The following is a 21,840-nucleotide window of genomic DNA, read 5'->3' on the forward strand; positions in this document are numbered from 1 at the left end:
TGAGGCTTGACCGCGAGTTCGAAGTTGCCCCCAAAAACCCGATGCAAAAAGTGGATTGGTTTACCCCGGATATAGATCGGGCTACCACTCTAACGCGAATTGTGTGTGAAGTGCCCCCGAGAGCTCGCAGGGACTTTGGGGTAAATTTGGCCGAGATGTGAATGCAGCCTCTCCATTTCGGAGGAGATGCAAACTAAAAATGAAGGTGTGAAAGACTTCCGGGAGACTCGGGCTTAGGGCACCACCCAACGGGGCAACCACAGGGGCAGGGCAAGGGTGTGGGGCTGGCCCAGCCCACCACACTCCACCATACCATTGAAGAACTTGATGATATCCGTGAAATCCATGTTGTTCTCCAGGATGATGTCCCGGTAAACTTCCACCAAGGCGAGTGCAATGAACAGGACGTAGTGTGAGGAGGAGGTCTGTGCCGCGGCCCAGATGGTCTCCCAGACGGAGAAAACATCCTCGTAGACGAGTTCTGTCAAAACCCAAGCGCCAATGAAGAACCACCGAAGCAAAAATGGCCCTGTCCCCACCTGGGTCCCTAGTTCCTTGGGAGCAGACAGATCCAGCTGCCCACCACAGAAGCACCAGGGACTAGCAAGAGGCTAATTGTAGCCTTCTGGGGCTGGTGGCAAATGAAACACAGACCCTCCTAGGAACAGAGGAAGCTGCTTCATACTGAGTCAGGCCTTTGGTCTGTCTGGCTCAGTACTGTCTACACTGACCGGCTGCAGCCCTCCAAAGTTTCAGACAGGAGTCTCTCTTTCCCAGGCCTACCGGGACGCTTCCCAGACTAGACCCTGCAACGGGGTCACGGTGGATCTCGGAAGGGTGCTTCCACACTTCCTGCGTCGTGACACCGCCGTCCCAACGCAGACAGCAGGGGGCCATTCACGTTGGCAATGCCTTGTCGCGAATGTAATTGCTGTGATATAGAGCTGGGACCTCGTCTATCCGGCATAAGGAAGTGACTATTTTTTTTCCGGTTGTTAGTTTCCACGGGACTGTTCCCCCTGCGGTTTACGTTTAGAATGCGACTTGTTGGAACAGGCAGATTTTGCTGCTGTTGAGAAGCTAGTCTGGAAAGCGCCCTGGAGATGCTGCCAGGGATTGAACCTGGGACCTCCCGCCTGCAAAGCGGATGCTCTCTCCCAGTGAGCGAGGGCCCCAGACTCTGAGCAACCCAAACCTGGGAAGAGGCTGCTTCCTGAGGGGTCCATAGCACAGTAGCAGAGCCCCAGCTTTGCCTCTGGTTTTTGAAGGGGTTCATTCCGAGGTTCACTCCCTGGCAGCATCTCCCCCAAAAGGGTCTGGGACAGCAAAGAGACCCTGGCGAGCTGTTGCCACCTGGCCTGGCCTGGCCGCAGCTCTCTACCCTCCTACAGCATCAGGATGTGCTTGCAATAGGCACTCACCTCGCTTAAAGTCCAGGAGGAACCAGCGGTAGCAGAAGTAGAAATGGGTGTAGTCCCCGTTCTGGTGCATCAGCTCAAAGAGCTCCGAGTCCAAAATCTGCCCCACAAAAGCAAATGTCTTCAGGACCCTCTTTCTAGGAAGTCCTCCTTCCAATCTGGCCCCTGCCCACCCTGCCCAGCCATTCTGCCCTGCCTCCACCCCCACCCCACCCCACCACTTCCAAAGAGGTTCCCCTATAATCTGCTGTCACAAACCAATAGATGCTCTGTCATGATGGCCGAAGCCAGGTTGCCGCCTTTTATTCTGGCAAGGCTTTTATGCCGTGAAGAGCAGCGTGACAGGCAGTCATTGAGCAGGCAAAGCTTGCCTCACCAGCTTGGCTCTGGGCTGCACCTGCTGAATTTCTGCCTGTAAAAGGCATGCATACCCTTTCCACTAAAGCCCTTGTGTAGGAACACAGGAAGCTGCCAAATACTGAGTCAGACTCCTGGCCCATCTAGTTCAGGATTGTCTACACAGACTGGCAGAGGCTTCTCCAAGGTTGCAGGCAGGAATCCCTCTCAGCCCTCTCTTGGAGATGCTGCCGGAGAGGGAACTTGGAACCTTCTTCTGCTCTTCCCAGAGTGGCTCCATTATCTCCTGAGGGAAATATCTTAACAGTGCTCACTCTTCTAGTCCCCCATTCAAATGCAACCAAGGCAGACCCTGCTTAGCTAAGGGGACAAGTCCTGCTTGCTCCCACCAGACCAGCTCAAAGGGGCCCCTGCCCGGCGCGTCGTCCTGTACCTGGATGAGAGACCTCATGTTGGCAAAGTGAGTGTCCATTGCTCCTCCATGCGGGAAGTTTTGGTTCATCCTCTTCATGAGCTCAGTGAAACAGCTGAACGCAAGCGCCTCTGGGCAGGGAGCAGAGAGAGGAGAGAGAAGGAGGGATGGAGAAGGCATCACAGCTTTGCAGGACGGAGGGGCAGGAATACGCAGCCTCCCCATCGCTGGCACAGAGCATGGAGCCCCCCTGCATGTCCACAGCCAAAAACATGTCCCAAGTGGAGCATCGCGCACTCCTCACTCAGGTGCTTCTACCAGGGAAACCTCCCTTTTCTCTCTGATCTCCCTGTGCTTATCATGGGGTGGGGACCATTCAAACCTGGCCTGAGAGTGACATGGACTGGTCAGGAGAGACCAGTGTGAATCCCAAACCCCTGCCCCAGGAGCAGGCAACAGCTTGGCTCTCCAGCTGTTTTTGAACTACAACTCCCATCATGCCCAGTCACAGTGGTCTGGGGGTGATGGGGATGCAGCTTGCTTCCCCATCACGACTGGGAGAGCTGAGCAGAATGCCCCGTTTCCTAAAACGAGGTCTGCTGTTATCAATATGCTGATGACACCCAGATCTATTTCTCCAGGTTGACCTCATCAAGAAATGGCATATCTTCCCTAAATGCCTGCTTGGAGGTGGTAATGGGCTGGATGAGGGATAACAAACAGAAGTTGAATCAAAATAAGATGGAGGTACTGACTGTGGGGGGTCAGGACCCAAGAGATGGTTTAGATCTGCCTGTTCTGAATGGGGTTATACTTTCCCCTGAAAGATCAGGTACATAGCTTGGGAGTGCTCCTGGACCAAAGCAATCCCTGGTTTCTCAGTCCATTTCTGTAGGTAAATGACCTTAAAACAGTGGTATACATGCTGATAACCTAGGCTTGACTACTGTAATGCACTCTATATGCGGGACTGCCTTTGTACATAGTCCAGAAACTACAATTGGTACAGAATGCAGCAGCCAGATTGGTCTCTGGGACAACACGATGGAACCACATCACACCGCTTTTAAAAGAACTGCACTGGCTGCCAATATGTTTCTGGGTGAAATACAAAGTGCTGGTTATTACCTATAAAGCCCTTAACAGCTTGGGACCAGGCTAGTTAAGAGAGTGCCTCCTTTGACATGAACCCTGCCGCCTGTTATGGTTTTCTGGAGAGGTCTGATTATGGTTGCCACCAGCTCAGCTTTCTCTGTGGCTGCCCCAGGGCTTTGGAAATAGCTCCCTGCTGAAATAAGAGCATCTCCTTCTCGGTTTGTTTTCAAGAAGACCCTCAAGACTCTCCTGTTCTCTCCAGCTTTTAATTAGAATTAATTTTAATAATTTGCTTTAATAACGGTTCTATGCTATTGTTTTTATTCGTGTCTCGTGTATTTTAATCTGTGTTGACTTTTAAAGATTGTTTTAGATTTTGTACACCACCTAGAGAGGTACATAGCAGGCGGTCTAAAAATACGATTTGATTAAACAACCCGAACGCACTCACCGTCATCCAGGATGACCAGCAAAGGGGCCAGCAAGTCGCACATGCCCTGCACGTAGCCAATGTCGATGTGATGCCAGATGTAGCTGTGGGGAGAAATCAGGTGTGGGTCGGGATGGGTACAGCGCCTGGGGTGGGGAAGCTGCAGGGGGCCAAACCTAGGATGCTGCAGTGGGAGGGAGGGAGGGATGCACACATTGGATCAGAAAGGGGCGTAGAAGGTGGGAAGGGCTGGTCCTGGGTGCCCCACCTTAAGGACCCAACGGAGAGGAGCCCTCTGGGGAGACCTGCCGCCGCCCGCTCCCGGCCCGAGCCCAGGCGGCCAGCTACCTGCACATGATATTACGCAGCTTCTCCAGGTTGGCTGGCGAGAAGTACCAGTAGTTGCGGTCGCACCTCTGCACGTCCTTCTCGATGCGGTGCAGGTTGACGGTGTACAAGTCCAGCAGCTCTGGCTGCGGAAGCAGGGGAGGGGGAGACCGCCATGAACCCCTCCGAACAGCCACTCTGGACTGTGAGGCCAGCCCAGGTAGAGGCCCCCCTGGCTCTCCCGCGGTTGCCGGACTACAACTCCCGTCATCCCCGGCTGCGGTACATTGTGGCTGGGGGTGATGGGCGTTGTAGTCCAGCCACAGCAGGAGGGGCAGGGCGGCCTATGCCTGCGCCAAGCAGTGCTCCAGACTTCCATGGGCATTCCTTTCCCCAGGGAATCCTGGGAGGTGTAGTCCAAGGGCAGGGCGCCCTCGAGGGTCTCTCTCCAGGACCATTCTCACCCCTCCGTGACCCGGCTTACTAGCCAGCTTCCCGGAGGCACCTCGCTGGCCACTGTGGGCGCACACACAGGATGCTGCCCTGGACCGACCCACTTGGGCCTGGCCGGCCAGCCGGGCTCCCCCAAGATCCTTTCCCACTCACAGAATAGGTGACCCCCGAAGAGGAGACTGGAGAAACCTCGCTGATGGTCAGGTCCGTGATGGCCAGCGAGTGGGAGTCCAGCTGCGGATACAAGCTCTCCATCTCCGGCTCCTCCGAGAGGTCGTCTTCGCTCCCCAGGGAGTTCTGCTGCTGCTCCCCACTGGGGTCGGCCCAGCTGTCCGCCAGAGACAGAGCGGCTCCCTCTTTATCGGGACGCTCCAGGCCCCTCCGGAGAAGGTCCTCGAAGCTCCTCTTGGCAGGGAAGTCCCCGTCCAGACCGTTGCGACCCCGAAGGGCTTCTGCTGCCAGCTCACCGTCCGTCGCGGGGGGTTCCCGGGCCCCATCAGGGCTGGCTGGGGCTGGCTGGGGCACGGCAGCCAGCGGGAGGGCCTCCGCGGCACTGTCCTCGGTGCTGAAGCCGGGCTCCGGGAATGCCGCGGTGGCGGAAAGGTTCTGGGAAGCAGGGTGCCCCGAGTCGGGGGAGCCGGTCCCGCCAGGGATGGCCCCGTTGGAGAGCTTGGCTCGCTTGCTGTCTTCCAGCTTGGCCTCCGATTCCGGCTGCTCCACCTCTTCAACCGACTCGAACACCTGGATAAAGAAGGGGGCCGACACGGAGTGGGAATCCTCAGCACTCCTAAGTTACCCAAGAGCAATCAGTGCCAAGGCGACACACACACACACAGAGGGTGAAAGTCCCCCCGCCCGATACAGAAGCCCTGACCCCCACAAGATCCATGGGGCTAAGGAGGCACCAAGACGCTCCTTCTGTGCTCCCTCAGCCTGCCACCCCAAGACAGAAGGGCCCCCCAGGGCAGGAAAACGTCTGTTTGCCTCTGAGGCTGGTGCGAGAAACGCTTCCAAAGCCCTGCCGTTTGGGAGATGCCCGTTTTAACCGGAGATGCCAGAGCTTGAACCTGGGGCCTTCTGCATGCCAAGCAGGTACTCCGCTGGTGAGGTGCAGCTCCCCTGGAACCAGGGCTCGTGGTGAAGGATTTGGCGCGTCTCTCCCCAGCCCAGGGGAAGATGCTGGGCTCGGGGCTGGGCTCAGGACCTCGCCTCTTACCTGCGTGCTGCCGCTGGAGTCACTCTGAAGCCGGGCCAGGTTCTGTCGGCCAGAACTACCGCTTTGGGAGGACTGCAAGGAGGAAGAGGAAGCCCGTCAGCGTGCTGGAGCCAACCCACAGAGAGAAGCCAAGCTAGAGGAGGAGGACACCCAACTAATGCCGGATGGCTTCAGGGCAAAAGGCCATTTGTGGGCTCCCCCTTCTGTATTTCCAGTTGCTTGTGTCGTCTCCCTGAAACCTTGCAACAGGCCCCTCGTGTTAAGAGATGCGTGCCAGGCTGGAAATGGGGATTCACCATAGAAGGCTCCCCAGTTTTGGCAAAGCCAATCTTGCTAAGGAGCAACAAGGGAGGGGCTGTGATGGGTTTCCCAAGTGCATGTGGCTGGCCAGCGAGGGAAGCAGGATGCTGGGCCTTGGTTGGATCCAGCTGTGCTTTTCTTCTGTTATTGATGTGAAAAATCTGAGATGCTCAGAGGGACATCGGAAGCTGCCTCCTACCGAGTCAGACCCATGGTGCATGTAGCTCAGTATTGTCTACACAGACTGGCAGCGGCTTCTCCAAGGGGGCAGGCAGGAGTCTCTCCTCTCAGCCCTCTCTTGGAGATGCTGCCAGGGAGGGAACTTGGAACCTTCTGCTGCTCTTCCCAGAGCGGCGGCTCCATCCCCTGACTGAGGGGAAGATCTGACGGTGCTCACACTTCTAGTCTCCCCTTCCTATGCACACCAGGGCAGACCCTGCTTGGCCAAGGGGACCATTCCCGCTTGCTGCCCCCCCCGGCCAGCTCTCCTCCGCGGTAGGGGGCAGACTCACGTCGTTGCTGACGGTGGAGTCTCGGTGCATCATGTGCTCCAGGTGGGAGTCCAGGCTGGCCCCCAGGGAGCACTTGGCCAGGGCGGCTGCGTGCAGCTCCTTCTCCCGCTGCCTCACGATGGCCTCGCAGCCCAGCCACTCCGCCATGGTCTGCTCGTAGCAGGCCCGCGTCTGGCTGTCCACCTGCAAGCAAACCAGGAACTGGGAGAGGGCACCGCTGCAGGAGTGCCCTGGCCACCCCAAGCCGAACAGAAAAGCAGGCGCCGTGTGGAGAGGATGGAGGGAGAGGGGGGCCTCCACAGCCGCTCCCACAATGCCAGAAGCTGGGTCCAGCCAATGGAACCGACTAGCAGTGCTTTCCGGATGGGCAAAAGGAAGCTCTTCTGGGCAGACTCACCACTAACGAGCGGCATTCGTGCCACAAAATGCAGCCAGAGCCATTATGGACAGGCACGCAGATGACGTACTGATTACATTTCTATACTGCCCTACTATGCAAATGTCCCCTGGCGGTTCCCCCAAAACAAAGCAATAAAGACCTAGCATTAAAACCATTAAAAAAATTAAAAACAGCAATAACTACAATAAAACAAACCTACACCTGGTCGAAGGCTTGTGTAAATACATCACTTCTGAGAACTCTTTTAAAAGCTACCAGAGATAGGAACAGAGGAAGCTGCTTTCTACAGAGTCAGACCCTTGGTCCATCTAACTCAGTATTGTCTTCACAGACTGGCAGCGGCTTCTCCAGGGTTGCAGGCCGGAGTCTCTCTCAGCCCTCTCTTGGAGATGCTGCCAGGGAGGGGACTGGGAACCTAGATGCTCTTCCCAGAGGGGCCCCATCCCCTCCTGAGGGGAATCTCTTCCAGTGCTCACCGGTCTCTCATTCAAATGCAAAGCAGAGTGGACCCTGCTCAGCAAAGGGGCCATTCAGGCTTGCTGCCACAAGACCAGCTCTCCTGGGAAGCTCTTGCGCCCACAGGGGGTTCCTTCCATTCCATTCCACAAAGACATGGGCCAGCCTGAAGTCCGCCCGCCTCTGCTTGAGGAAACAAGCCACCATTTCCTCCTGTCCTGAGCTGCAGAGTTATCAGTGGGGCTCACCTCCTTCCTCTCGGCTTCTGACATCCCAAACCGGTAGTGCCCCAGGAGGAAAGGCCAGACAGCTTTCCGGATCTCGGGCTGGACTCCTCCAAAGTAGACCAGCCTCAGCAGCTCCTTCTCCTCATAGCTCTGTGGAGAAAGCTTAGTGAGGGCAGAGGCAAACCATTCCACTCCCCAAGCTCCACACTGCCCGTATTCTGCTCCATCCGGAAGGGGGCGAGTTCAGCAATGATCACCTCGTGGTGGCTTTACCCCATCCAACTAGGAGGAGGTGTCCATTGACAGCAAACTAGCAGGAATGGGGAGATGGCACGGGAGATGCCTTCCGCAAAGAGATCAAGGGAGAAGAGGGGGCCGTACCGTGCTGTCCTGCAGGAACTTCTCCCAGACCTCCACAGTCAGTCCCAAACTGGCATTGCACGGCATGTCAGGAGACACGATGTCATGGTTCACCAGCGCCGACAGGTGGGTGCGCACCGTGGAGAGATGGCGGCAGTAAGCAAGCCCTGAGCCCGGGAAAGCAAGAGGCAGGGAGAGAGGGGTGGGGGAATGGCACCGATTTCAGTAACCCCCAGGGATTCCTAGTACGTTGGCAACCAAAAATGGAGGACAGGCAGGTTTTACATAGGAACTTGGAAGCTGCCTCATACTGAGTCAGACCCTTGGGCCATCTAGCTCAGTACTGTCTACACTGACTGGCAGCAGCTCTCCAGGATTTCAGGCAGGAGTCTTTCCCAGCCATGCCAGGGAGGGAGCCTGCAGCCGTCTGCATGCAAAGCATGAGTTATGGCCCCAGCCCCTAAGAGGAATATCTACCAGGAGACAATGCTCAAATGTAGTCTCCCATACAAATGCAAACCAAGGAGGACCCTGCTTAGCAGGGAGACAATTCTCAGCCGTCCTCATTCATGTCTTAGGCAATGTATTTAGCCTTGGCGAATGGGAACGTGCAATACTCACAGCCATAAAACGCTCGGGAGAGGATCTGGTACTTCATGTTATCACACAGCAATCTCAGGGGAGCTCTGTGAAGAAAAAGAGGGAAAGAGAGGAGAGACCACAAGCTCCTGCCGAGAATCCTCACACCCCATGTGGCGGAGGTCCTGGAAAAGCTGACAATTGCTTTTAAGAGAACTGGAAGCGGCTTGAGAGGAACTTTGCTTCCTGTACCATACAGGAATACATACCTTTTGTCCCACCATTGCCACCGCTAAAGCATGGAGGTAGGTATCTCAGGCCAGGTGATGGCGCCAGCCAGATCTTGGGACTTTACTCCCTGCACCACCAGAGCAACTCTCAGGCAAAGGGAGCCATCCATCTTCTCTTAGCTGCACTACAGCGCCACCCTGATGATGGCCAGAGAAGGTATTGCAACCCAACTTAACCAGGCGGTCTCGAGAACCACCAGGGGCCTGGCTGGCCCAATACAACTGAAGTTTGAGGCTTGGTCCCTCAGTCTGTCTCTATGAGTACCCACAGAGATCGCCCCGCCTTGCCCCTGGCCTCTTATATCCTTGCCTGCCTTGGTGGTTTCTGAACCCAGCTGAGGCCTGACACCACCTGCGAAGCTCCTGCAAGGGCAGGTACGAATTGATTCAAGAGCTTAACCATAAACGAAAATGTTATGGATGACAGCATTTTAATTTAGTTCAGATATTTTCCTGATTAGTACTTGAAATATGGATTGGTAAGGTGAAGAGCGGGGTATCTCTCCATCTAGTCTTAATTTTGTTAGCCTGTTAATTTTGCCATTGATGGCTCTATCTGGTGGTTGGTTCTGGCCAATGGCCGTAATCCAGTGATCCATCTCTCTCCCAGGAGGCACACATTCACCCCCAGGGCATCTTCACCTTTCATGGTTGCAGCCGTTGGAGGGACCGCTCTCGGTGGAGCCACTCTGGGAGCAGGAAGAGCAGGAGGACTTGCGGGTGCTTGGCTGCCACATGGGAGGTAGCCCGCTGCCCGGGGCGTCTATCAGGTCCTGGGGAGCTAGAAAAGGCAGAGAGGACACACTGCTGGGATCAGCCCTGCAAGAAAGAAGCCGCGTATTCCCGTGAAGGAGCAAGCAAATTAAAAACTTGGTTGGAGAGAGATCAGATATTTAGGCGGATGCCTTCAGGCGATTGCACGATTGTCCCCAATCACGGTGAGATCTTGGAGGAAAGAGAAAAGGAAAGGAGGGCCCACCAGAGGAAACCCACGGATTGAGAATTTGCTGACACAATCAAGGGGGTATTGCAAAGAGAGCAACCCACGAGGCTCACTTGGGATTCTACTAGAGTTGCAGGACCACCACCCTCTTCTTTGCTGACTCTCGTGGGACCTTTCAAAAAGTATTTAAAGATGCACCTATTCACCCAGGCTTTAATTAAATATTGTTTTGACAGTTTTAAAATCATTTAAAATCATCATTTTAAATGTTGTTTTGGAACCTGAGAAGTTGTAATATTTTAACTTTTACTATATCATGTATTTTGTTTTAACTACAGTTTTAAGCTTTTGTTGTCATTTGTTTTAACTAACGTTTTAACTTTAGTTAGTTGTTTATTTACGATCTTAGATCAAACAGCAATACAAACAGAATATACTCAGTAAAGAGAAAAAAACGGAAACAAAAACTAAAATATCACATACGTAAAATCAAGAACCTTTGGCAGTAGCTGATTGCTGTGCTCTAGCCTCTCTTAATTTGGTCAAAATATAACAGAATTTGGCAACCGCCAAGGATATTGTTGGGTCTCTATCTTCTAATAAACTTGTAAGAGAGGCTAGAGCCTGCACCTTCATTTCAGCCACTAATTTCACCCAAGTGGGTAAACAAATCAGAAACCGAACTGATTTGAGGATGTGCTGCTCCAAGATGAAATGATCATGTCACTAGGGTCCCTCGTGTGCCGTCTCTTATGGTCTCCCAGCGAAGCACTCAAGAATTGCTAAGGGAAGGATGACACTCATGCTAACTCTCAATGACTTTTAGACGTTGTAGAACTTGGGCTGATTTTGGTCACACGGCAGCTGTCCGGACATGTCTCCAGACTTCCAGCCTCTTTCAGGAATCGCTGACTCAAGGTAATCACACGACCGGGGCAAAGTCAACTTGGAATGTCTCCACCGCACCCATACAGTTCAAACAATCGTGTAATGAATCCCTTCCAAGAACCTGGCAAGCTCTAGGAATCAACGCTGCTTAGAGTGGGGCCCACTGCTTTGAAATGACCGAAGGAGCACCAAGGGGAAAGGTTGTTTTGAGACAGAGCCCACCACGTCTGCAGAGCAGCATCAGAGGACAGGAAGGAAGAGCCCACGTCCTGCTCAAATGCGACTCACAGAACAAGATGCCGGGAGAAAGGAAGAGACACTTTGATTTGGATCACAGCAGGGAAGGAACTGCACAGAAGAGGCTGCTTCACATATGATGGCATTTGCTCAACCTCACAGCAGTCAACCAGTTAAGATTGTCAACAAGTGCATCAACTGTGTCTGACTTTTAGCCAATTAATGATCAACAAAAGCACCAAGGGGACTGCAGGAAGCTGCCATAGGATATGCCACGTCAGACCCTCGGCCCATCTAGCTCAGTCCTGTCTGCACAGACGGGCAGCGGCTTCTCCAGGGCTGCAGGCAGGAGTCTCTCTCAGCTCCATCTTGGAGATGCTGCCAGGGAGGGAACCGGGGACCTCGGATGCTCTTCCACTTAGGCCCCATCCCCTAAGGGGAATATCTTGCAGCGCTCATAGGTAGTCTCCCGTCCCAATGCAGACCCTGCTTAGCAAATGGGACAATTCATGCTCCCTGCCACAAGACCAGCTCTCCTCCCCACGTCCGTTTCCCTTCAGGAGAAAGAACGTGAAAACTGAGCAGGAGTTGTTAAGTTAATAATAAGCCGGCATTTTCAGTACTTCACATACATGAGGTCAGTAACACTTGCAAACTCAGCCATTATTCCCATATGGCAGATGGGGAAGACTGAGGCCGCTGGGCGAGTGTGTGGCCTAGCTCGCTCCGGGCTCCCCTGCAGCTGGCATAAGGGAGATGGGCCCTTTTTTATCTGAGTCCACCAGTAACCCTTGTGTGTGGCTCCTGGGTCCCTGCACCATCAATAAAAATGGAAACAGGTTCCTTAACTCTGCTCCTCTCGATCCTTATCCGTTTTGGTTTTTTGTTCTTTGCACCTTCAGAGCTGCCCAGGTGAGTTCACCCGAGAATCACCGAAGGGGGAGGGATTCCTAGCGCCTTGCCCAGCTGAATCCACAAATGCCAACATAACGGAAGCCGCCAAGCCCAAAAGACCCCCGATGCTCCAGCGGCAACATTACGGTGGCACTGCCTGCACTCAGGTGTGGCGAGGGGGGAGGGGGGCGTTGCAGGAAGGCCGAGAGACTGTTTGGGCACCACCACCACTTTGCCGGCTCTCAGAGTCCTCTGGGCCTTCTCTTCCCCGGTCCTGGCGATGGTGGGAGGCGTGAGGGGGAGGCAAGAATGGCCCTGGACAACAACTAAAGATGCGGGAAAGAGGAGAAAAGGCAAACGTAAGGACAGCCCGTGCAGATGCCTGAGGCAGCCTCAAACTGCCTCAGGGCTGTCCTGCCAAAGAAAACACAGCCAGGGTTTTGCAAGTGAATGAATGACGGAGGGAAAATTCCCTCTTGGCTGATAACGTTATGAGCGAGGGAAAATAGGTCGGTCGGTCGCTGGGTTCTGTGTGAACATACAGGCCCAAGCATTTTTAATGTTTTGCTTTTTAAAATCCAGGCACACAAATCGTTCGCCTTAGCCTGGGCTTCCGGCTTTCCTCCCTCCGCACTCAAAATCTAGATGGTGATCTTCACTATTTCTCAAGCGGGGACCACTTTGGCCAAAAAAAAAAATAGCCTTCCACAGGAGAGCCGTTTCCCACTGTGCTGACCCCCGCCCAGTCCGGTGCTTTTTAACCGTTACCCTAATGTTATGAGAGTGCTAGAACAAAAGGTTAAAATAAATACTATTCGCTCACGGAGGGGGAAAGTCCGAAAGGAATCGGTTCCTCCCAGTTCCAGCCAAGCAAGTGAACTTACGGAACTCCGACTGCATGCCAGGGTAGAGGATCCGGAAAACATAATCCGTGGCCTCGTCATCTTCCTTGTCGGACGTGGACTCCGAGGATCCTTGCGGGCTTCGTTTCTTCAGCTTCGGAAATACCTTCCCCTTGGGGAATCAAACCGACAGAGAAGTGAAGATCTCCAGCCAGAGAGTCAAAGGACGAAAGGGTCAGTTAAGGCCATGGAGGCCACCTAATGGTGCAGCGGGGAAATGACTTGAGTAGCAAGCCAGAGGTTGACGGTTCGAATCCCCGCTGGGGTGTTTGCCAGACTATGAGAAACACCTATATTAGGCAGCAGCGATATAGGAAGGTGCTGAAAGGCATCATCATCTCAGACTGCGCGGGAGGCGGCAACGGTCAACCCCTCCTGTATTCTACCAAAGACACCACAGGGCTCTGTGGGCACCACGAGTTGACACCGACACGAGGGCACACTTTAAGGCCATGGAACACTTTGTCTAACCAAAGTTCTCCTCGCTTCATTCAGAGGCTAACCGATGTGCTGCTTATAAGGATCCACACTTTCAGCAAAATGTATACATTTCATTGAGAGGACTTATTTTGAGCAGGGTTTTGTTTTGACCATGTATAACCCCGACACCCAGCTGATCACCCCATTGGAGGCTCTCCTCTGAAAGTGAGGACTGTCTATATCAGGGATTCTCACCGTTGGGTCCCCAGACGTTATTGGACTTCAGCTCCCAGAATCCCCAACCAAAGGCCACTGGGGCTGGGGATTATGGGAGTTGGAGTCCGATAACATCTGGGGACCCAACGTTGAGAATCCCTGGTCCATATCTGCCTCCTGGATAAGGAAGATGGCAGAGGCTGTTCTTCCACTCAGGACGATCGCTGTACCGTGATCTGTGCCGCGAGGGTGATCTTGCCCCCGGGAGGGCAACTTGCCCCCTTCCCCACTCCCGCCATGCTTACCTTCCCCCTCTGTGACCAGAGAGGCGGGTCCAGCTGGCCATGGGGCAGGAGCCCGTTTTCGAGGCAGGAGAGGAACTGCAAGAGGTGGCCTCCTTTGGGGAAGCGCAATGGAGGACGCTGAATGCCGTCTTGGCTCACCAGGACCACCGTGCCCCCACTGTCTACTGCCAACAAGAGAACAGAGAAAGCAGAGAGGAGACGCCAGGGCAGGGAAGGTGAGGAGCTGGTCTTGCCAGAGGCAACCCCGCCTTAGCACAAGAGCCCCGGGCGGCGGCGGGGGGGGGGTGGCAGGCAGTGCTTGGCGACCCCCAAAGTGGGCCCACAACTTAGCCCCAGGCCTTCCCCAGGCAGGGTCCCTAGCAAGGCTGCAGCGGGGCGCGATGCACGACGGTAGAACTGAGCCGAGGGAGTGGCTCAGGAGGACTGTGTGGGTGCTGTCAGTGCCCTCTTCTGTTCCGGCACCCAAGGGAATGGGGGCACGTGCCACAGGGGCCTGTCTTGCCAAGGAGCTGGGGGGCAGCTCGGGCCGCGGACCCGAGGCCCAGAGCAGCCGCCCTCTTACCCTGTTGGTGGCAGTGCAGGTAGACAATCTCCTCCAGGCGGATGGTCATGGCGTAGTCCCAGTAGACGCTGCAAGAGGGGAGAGCAAAGCCAGGGGATCCTTTGTGAAATGACAGCAGGCCGGCACCGAGGCTTCGTGCGAGAGAACAAGTGATCACTGCAGAGCGGCTGTCAGGCCGCCAAACGACGGCTGCCATCATTGTGGCGACCCTCAGCAAGGTTGTTCCAAGACTAAAGAGTTGTGTTTGAAAAAACAACGGGTGCAGAAAAGGTAAGCCAGCCCAGCCGCCACCATAGTAAATAGTGGGGTGCCCAAGTTGTCACTCAGGCCAACACTGGCCACAGAACAGCAGGGCAGGGGCCAGAATGCCATATCCCCAAGGGAGGGGGCCACACTAACGCTGCCCCAAAACACTGTGGGGCGGGGGGGGGAGGAAATTATAAGCTCTCTGCATAAACAAATCCCCCCACCATGCCGTTATTACTGGAGCACCCTTGAAGGCAGGCTGCCAGGACTCCCCGCTCCCAGTTCCGTTCTGCACAGGAGCCCCTTCACCCACGTCCCACCCTCCAAACTGTTTTGGGGGCTGCCCGTTGGTCCTGAGGCCAGAAGGGAGGCACTTCCCCCTATTCCATTGTCTAGGACATAAGAGCCGCCCTGCAGGATCAGGCCGCCCAAGGAGGCCCATCCAGTCCTGCCTCCTGCTTCCCACAGAGGCCCACCAGATGCCTCTGGGGAGCCCCCAGGCAGGAGCGGAGAGGGGCAGGCCCTCTCTCCTGCTGTGGCTGCCCTGCCACTGGGATCCAGAGCGAGCATGCCTCTGAGCCGATATCCATTCATTTATATTTAGATTCATATTATACTGATCTACCGCCCTCCTCCATCCTGAAACCCCAGGGTGGTCAAGAAGAGAAAAACAATGCAATAAAAACCTAAACACAACACACACACAGCTGGACGTTTAAAAAGAGCAAAGGACAGCTCATTGGCCCAAAGCCTGGATAAAAAGCTCTCGCTCTCGCTCTCTCTCTCTCTCAGCCCCACCCTTCATCCTGTGAGTGGCGCCAGGATCCGGGCCAGCAAACGTGTCCTGTTCTTAGGTGCCTTTGCTTCCCCCCCCGCCTTGTTCTCGGCACAGCCGCCAATGCCGACTCGGAGTGCCCAGGCCAGGGCAAATGTAAACACAGCCGCACAAGGCTTTGCCGTGACCTTTGGGGGAATCCAGTTCAGGCAACATTCCCCGGCGGGCGAGACAAGGAGGAGGAGAGTCTGCCACGCCTGCTTAGAAAGCACCCTTCGCCAGGAGTTCAGACACAAGAGGAGGGCGGAGTCTGGCGCTGGAGAGCGGAGAGGTGGCGGCACAGAGAAGGCCTCCAAGATAGCCCGCCCGGGCTCGGTCTACGTGCAGAAAGACTTAACCGGGCTTCTGCATGGCATTTGAACCGGTCCGGCATCCCAGTGGATACCCGTTGCTGGGAGCAATGTTAGGAGAGGACGGCTGGAGAGCTGGACTTGCGGTAGCGAGCATGAGTGGGCCCCTTTGCTAAGCAGGGTCCATCTTGGTTTGCATTTGGATGGGAGGCTACACGTGAGCGCTGTAAGAAATGGGCCTACGGCTCAGTGGAAGAGCAGAAGGTCCCGGGTTCAGTCCCTGGCAGCATCTCCAGGAAGGGCTGGGAGGGACTCCTGCCTGAACTCTTGGAGAGCTGCTGCCAGTCAGTGTAGACAATACTGAGCTAGACGGACCAAGCATCTGACTCTGACTCCTTATATAAGGCAGGTTCCTATGTTTGGGGGGTGAGGCCATAGATCAGTGGAAGGACATCTGCTTTGCCTGCAGAAAGTCCCAGGTTCACTCCAGGTAGGGCTGAGACAGACTCCTGCCTGAAACCTTGGAGAGCTGCTGCCAGAAGGGGTAGACGGTACTGAGCTAGACGGACCAATGGTCTGGCTCAGTTTGGCAGCTTCATATGCTCACCAGGAGCACCCATAACTCAAGGGAAGAGCACCTGCTTTGCATGCAGAAGGTCCCAGGTTCAGTCCCTGACAGCATCTCCAGGGAGGGCTGAGAGAGATGCCTGCCTGTAACCTGGGAGAGCCACTGCCAGTCAGTGCAGGCAATTCTGGGCTAGAGGGCCCAAGGGCCTGACTCAGTATACAGCAGCTTCCTATGCCCCTAAGGCTCTGAAGTCTGTCTTAGCTGTGACACAAGGCAGTTGACTTCCCACTTATTCCCCAGCTGCAGAAATGCGGGGGTCACCTTTTCTCGTAGTCCAGATCGCCCACCGAGCCGTTCATCAGCTGGTTGGGAGTCCACTTCAGCGTCATGATATCGGCGGTTTGGTGAAGAGACAAATAGCCGGGGATTGCCTCCATATCGTCCCGCTGGGGTGGGGAGAAAGGAGACCATGAAAAGGAAACGGCCTCACGGAGTTCTGCACGCCACGCCACGCCACCTCTCTGCCGAACCAGATAGCTCAGACACCACCTTCAGCAGCACCCTGCAAACGGCACCTGGGGCGGGGGAAGTTTCTAGCCCTCATGGCAAGGGCACCACCCTGAAACCGTGAAATCCCTCAGGGTGGTTGAGCCAGACTTCCAGCAGTGGGGAGGGGCACCTAACTTTCCCAGCTCTGCGAGCTTCCTGAATTCTCCCCAGGACTGAGCCGAAGAATAAATGTCTGCCCAACAGCCACACTTGCAGCTGGGTTTGGCTTCCGGGGCCGTGGGGAAGCACAATATTTATTCTTCTTCTTTCTCCCCCACCAGCCGGCCTTTCCCTCTCCTCCCCGTCACTAGCGGAGATGGGCTTGCCGGCCACTCACCGGCTGAACCAGGACATTGTTCTTGCCGTACAAGAGGGTGGCCCGGGAGTTCTGGTGCAGCGACTCGACGTAGTCCCTGGCGGAGAGCGACGGCCGGTCGTCCATGCTGCCACTGGAGTGTCTCTTCTGGATCTAGGGGAACCCAGCAAGGGGGGGAGGGCAGGCAGGGGAGGGCAAGTCACTCCTGCTGTCCTATTTTAGTCATTCGTTCATTTAAAACATTTCCGTACCGCCCAAAGCTTGCGTCTCTGGGCAGTTTACTATTAAAACCATTGAAAACATCAACTCAATTAAGAATTAAAAATCTTTGAAAACACTGAAAACCCAATATTAAAAATATTAAATCCATAAATCTAATGAAAAGCCTGGGTGAATAAATGTGTCTTCAGTGCTTTTTTGAAAGTTGCCAGAGATGGGGAGGCTCTTCTTTCAACAGGGAGCCCATTCCAAAGTCCAGGGGCAGTGATGGAGAAGGCCCGTTCCGAAGTAGCCGCCAGATGAGTTGGCAGCAACCACAGATGAGCCTCTCCAGATGATCTCAGCAGGCGGTGGGGCTCATGGCGAAGAAGACGTCCTCTGAAATACCCAGAGCCCAGGCTGTTCAGGGCTTTATAGGTAATGACCAGCACCTTGTATTTTGCCCAGAAACATATCGGCAGCCAGTGTAGCTCCTTCAACACAGGAGTAATATGGCCTCTCCGAGATGACCCAGAGACCAGCCTGGCTGCCGCATTCTGAACCAACTGCAGTTTCTGGACTACGTACAAGGGCAGCCCCACACAGAGCGCATTGCAGCAGTCAAGTCTGGAGGTGACCAGCAGATGTACCACCGTTCTGAGTTCATTCATCTCAAGAAAGGGACTCTGGTAGGATCCTGGTAGTGGCAAAGCAGCTCTGGGGGATCCTGGCAACGTGTTGCCTGTTGTGAACCACCCAGAGGCGTGAGTTTTGGGCAGTATAAAAACATGTTAGTTAGATAGATAGATAGATAAGGGGCGAGTTCTCAGAGCAGTTCCCTAGGCTCTCCCCGCTTTCCCAATCCAGGCACAGGGACCCACAGAGAGTTTGTTTTATTTCACTCAATGTCAACTCAGTGCAGGAAAAGGCAAGGCAGGTATGCACAGGAAACAAGATGAACATCCCAAAGAGTGGGGTAAATACTGTTGCCTTCAGTTGCAGCATGCAGGAAAACGAAACCCAGAGAGGCAGACGTATATTCTGGCATTTTGCCTGGGGGCCAACCCCCAGGATTGTCCTGGACCCCACTCCAGGAACCTGCAGGCGATTCTTGAAAGCCAGCCGGCTACTGCGAGGAACGTTGTGGGCTGGGAATCTCCAGGAATCCCTTCAGCCACAGCTGGAAACCCTGCCAGGCAGGCCTCTCGCTATACTTGCGTCCATTTATCTCATTTTATCCTCACAACAGCCTTGTCAGGTGGGCTGGAAATTTATGAAGCCTGTTACCACCTCTCTCCAGCACTTTCCAACTTCTGGACTATGCCAGATGGGGCCGCAGCTGAGCATACACCCCGCATGCAGATGTTCCCCAGGTTCAATCCCTGGCAACATCTCCAAGCAAGAGACTCCCGCCTGCAACCTTGGAGAATCTGCTGCTGCTAGTCTGTGTAGGCAATACTGAGCTAGAGTGACCTCGGGTCAGGCTCAGTAGAAGGCAGCTTCCCATGAGCTTCCACCCCACAGAGCTAAATCACTCTCTCCTCCCTCCCCGCTGCTTCCCCGGCTCCCCCCTCTCCCACAGCTCCAACCCCAAACCTACGCAGAGAGCCGGGCGTTTGGTGGGCGAGTCTTGGCGGCAGTGGGAGCTGTGGATTCGGTGGCGCTGGACCAGCTCGTCGGCCGAGGGGTCCGTCCAGAAGTGGTCGGCCGTCTTCATCTTGGTGTACTCCAGCGCACAAGGCCCCACTGGAGAGGGAAGCAACGAGGAGAAGGCACAGAAGGGTCAACACCCCACTCTCCTCCGTTGGCAGTTCTTTTCCAGGCGCACACACACACACCCCACTCTGCTTTGGAGCAAGCCAATGCAGCTCCCGGGGAAGAGAGTTCCAGAGGGGTGAGGAGAGCCGGTCTTGCGGCAGCAAGCACAAATTGCCCCCTTTGTTAAGCAGGGCCTGCCCTGGTTTGCATTGGGATGGGTGACTGCATGTGAGCGCTGTAAGGTGTTCCCCTTCGGGGATGGGGTCCTGGCAACATCTCCAGACAGGGCTGGGAGAGACTCCTGCCCACAACCCTGGAGAGCTCATCCAAAGCTGGATGGAACTCCTGCTGTCTTCCCCAAACTCAGGAAAAGGGAGTCTTAACTCTTTTACGTTCCTATTGCAGGCCAGATGTGGCCCTGATCCAGAGGCACTGCCCTCTCCTGGCTGCTTTTTGAAAAAGACAGCAGGGACCCCAAACTTGGAACCCTCCCCCCACCTCATCTAGTTTGGGCCTGGGGCAAAGAGGCATCAAGGAATCCCTCTGAGAAGGCTGTCCGGGAAGAACCCCCATCATCACCTAGTAAAGAGGCCAGGATCGGACCATCGACAGGATCCATCAGCAGCGCTTCCTTCTCGTAGTATTTGCTGTGAGAGAGGATGGAAACACAGAGAAGGGTTAGAAGCACAGAGATCTGGGAACAGAAGTGACAGAGGGAAAATGAGCCCCCATTCAAAGATGAACGTTGGCTGCTTCTTCACCAGATACAAAGAGGCATCTTTTAAAAGTGGTGGTTCTTTTTATTGAGCAGGGGGAGAGCAACTGGCCCTATCCATCCCCGGCACAGCATCCCTCCAGTGGCTGTTGCTGGTGTCTGTCTGATGTTTCTTTTTTAGATTGTGGGCCCTTTGGGGACAGGGAGACATTGTATTTATTTATATCTGCGTAAACCACTTTGGAAACTTTAGTTGAAAAGCAGTATATAAATATTCATCGTACTGTATTACAACCAATTGACTGGACACGACCCACCGGACCACAATTTGGACAACAACAATTTGGTTGTGTGAATGAGCAGGCAGAAAAGGTTCGCGGCCACGCAGCCGCTGCGTTTACCTGCTGTTTTCCACCAAGTGGTGAACGATTTTGTCCAAGACCTTCTCGAAAAGTGCCGTGCGGATCCAGAGGTATTTGATGGCCTGCGGGGACAGGGTGGGGAGCTTCTGGATCTTCCGTGCGTTCTCCTGGACACCTGGGCCCTGATTTCGCCTTAGGAGAGAGAGGGGGAGAAGGGCCACATTCGTCAGCATCGCAGGCTTGCCACCGGAAGAATTCTCCACCTAGACACTCCGGCTCTGGCGTTATTAACTGAACACTTCCGTGTTTATTTCTACAAGCATCTCACGACACTTAAAAACCATCAACGGGCCGTCCCAGCGAGAACGTCCTGCATTTCCTTCAGCCCTACAGGGCAGAAAACAGCTTTTCCAGGTTGCAGGATTCTGGGCTGCCTCGATCTAGAACGTGGACTTTTTCATGGAGCACATTCCTTGTCGCCCCTCCACGGCTCCAACGTTGACTGAGCGCTGGCAAGCAGCGTCATTGCACGGGAGCGACCACAGGGAGGAGGAGGAGGAGCCACTTGTGAAGGGGAGGCATGGCTCTCCCACGCTTGCTTCGCGGAAAATCGGCACCGCCGCCCCCCCCCCCCCCGCCGACGGAGTCCGTGTCTCCTCCCAGCTCCCACCCCACACTCACGCATTCTCAATGAGCTGCTCCAAATCCTGCACCTTCCGAGAAAGCACTTCGGCCGGCGGGAAGCTCTTGCCCACCTTCATGAATAAAGCCGCGATCTTGTTGCTGCGCAGGAAGCCAGCCGCCCGTCGCTTGAGGCCGTGGAGGACGCAGGCTTCCACGGCAGCTGGGGCACAGGGCGGGGGGCAGAGAGAGAAGAGGGTGTCACCCGGGGTTGTTTCTGCCCCTGCCCACCACCAGGAACTGCCAGGGATGCAGCCACAGAACCCAGTTCTGGAGTGGACGGGATACGGCAAGACACGGGCCTGGAGTCCCTTCCCTTTTCCTTGCTGATGATCCATTCAAGTCTGGCCCGGAATAGCCAAGCCAGGCCGGGTCATCCGTGTCTCACACCCAGGTGGGTCACAGCCTTTGGGCCACGGAGGGACACAGCAGGGAGCGGCCCTCTCCTGAGTCAGACCCTGGGTCCATCTGGCTCTGAGTACTGTCTCCTCTGACTGGCAGCAGCTCTCCAAGGTTTCGGGCAGGAGTCTCTCCCAGCCCCCCACCGACAGATACTGTCGGGGGTTGAACCCGGGCCCTTCTTCATGCAAAGCAGAGGCTCCGCCACTGAGCGATGGCCCCATCCCGTGGGACCCCTAACCGGCCCCTCCCACCCCCAAGTTTTTTGCAGCCTGCCTCCAGCGGAAACTGGCTCAGAGTCTGGAGACCAGGAAGCAACCCAGCTCCAGTCTTCATCAGAAGCCTCATTTGCCTGCAGACGTGCCCAGAACCAGGACGCCAGGAAGAAGCGCGCCCTTCCTTGCCAGGATCCTTGCCTTCCAGTAGCAGCAGGAGGCGGTTAGGAACATAGGAAGCAGCCATAGTCAGACCCTTGGTCTATCTAGCTCAGGATTGTCATCACAGACTGGCAGCGGCTTCTCCAAGGCTGCAGGCAGGAGTCTCTCTCAGCCCGATCTTGGAGATGCTGCTGCCAGGGAGGGAACTTGGAAACTCCTAGATGCTCTTCCCAGAGCAGCAGCTCCATCCCTTGAGGGGAATCTCTTCCAGTGCTGCTCACACTTCTAGTCTCCCCTTCATATGCAGCCAGGGCGGACCCTGCTTAGCTAAGGGGACAAGCCATGCT

General features: G+C 55.1%; 1 protein-coding gene across 5 annotated transcripts in view; it reads right to left on the reverse strand.

The window, feature by feature from the left end:
* The window catches only part of SGSM1 (small G protein signaling modulator 1), a 62,557-nt gene that overhangs the window by 3,977 nt on the left and 36,740 nt on the right, over positions 1–21,840 (reverse strand). For 4 of the 5 annotated variants that reach the window (XM_053279921.1, XM_053279919.1, XM_053279922.1 and 1 more), the window contains exons 3-23: positions 20,718–20,880; positions 20,076–20,228; positions 19,539–19,606; positions 18,802–18,947; positions 17,025–17,156; positions 16,460–16,584; positions 14,200–14,267; positions 13,638–13,801; positions 12,679–12,808; positions 9,475–9,613; positions 8,585–8,649; positions 7,985–8,130; positions 7,625–7,753; positions 6,521–6,703; positions 5,709–5,780; positions 4,646–5,233; positions 4,061–4,185; positions 3,734–3,816; positions 2,209–2,318; positions 1,422–1,518; positions 314–481 (exon numbers count right to left, since the gene is read on the reverse strand). In XM_053279921.1, coding sequence (XP_053135896.1) covers positions 314–481; positions 1,422–1,518; positions 2,209–2,318; positions 3,734–3,816; positions 4,061–4,185; positions 4,646–5,233; positions 5,709–5,780; positions 6,521–6,703; positions 7,625–7,753; positions 7,985–8,130; positions 8,585–8,649; positions 9,475–9,613; positions 12,679–12,808; positions 13,638–13,801; positions 14,200–14,267; positions 16,460–16,584; positions 17,025–17,156; positions 18,802–18,947; positions 19,539–19,606; positions 20,076–20,228; positions 20,718–20,880 — 3,054 coding nt within the window. The remainder of the gene's footprint in view (positions 1–313; positions 482–1,421; positions 1,519–2,208; positions 2,319–3,733; positions 3,817–4,060; positions 4,186–4,645; positions 5,234–5,708; positions 5,781–6,520; positions 6,704–7,624; positions 7,754–7,984; positions 8,131–8,584; positions 8,650–9,474; positions 9,614–12,678; positions 12,809–13,637; positions 13,802–14,199; positions 14,268–16,459; positions 16,585–17,024; positions 17,157–18,801; positions 18,948–19,538; positions 19,607–20,075; positions 20,229–20,717; positions 20,881–21,840) is intronic. The other variant, XM_053279920.1, reaches the window with a different exon arrangement.

This window comes from Hemicordylus capensis, chromosome 15 (assembly GCF_027244095.1).
Source record: "Hemicordylus capensis ecotype Gifberg chromosome 15, rHemCap1.1.pri, whole genome shotgun sequence".
In the NCBI taxonomy this organism is placed as follows: Eukaryota; Metazoa; Chordata; class Lepidosauria; order Squamata; family Cordylidae; genus Hemicordylus; species Hemicordylus capensis.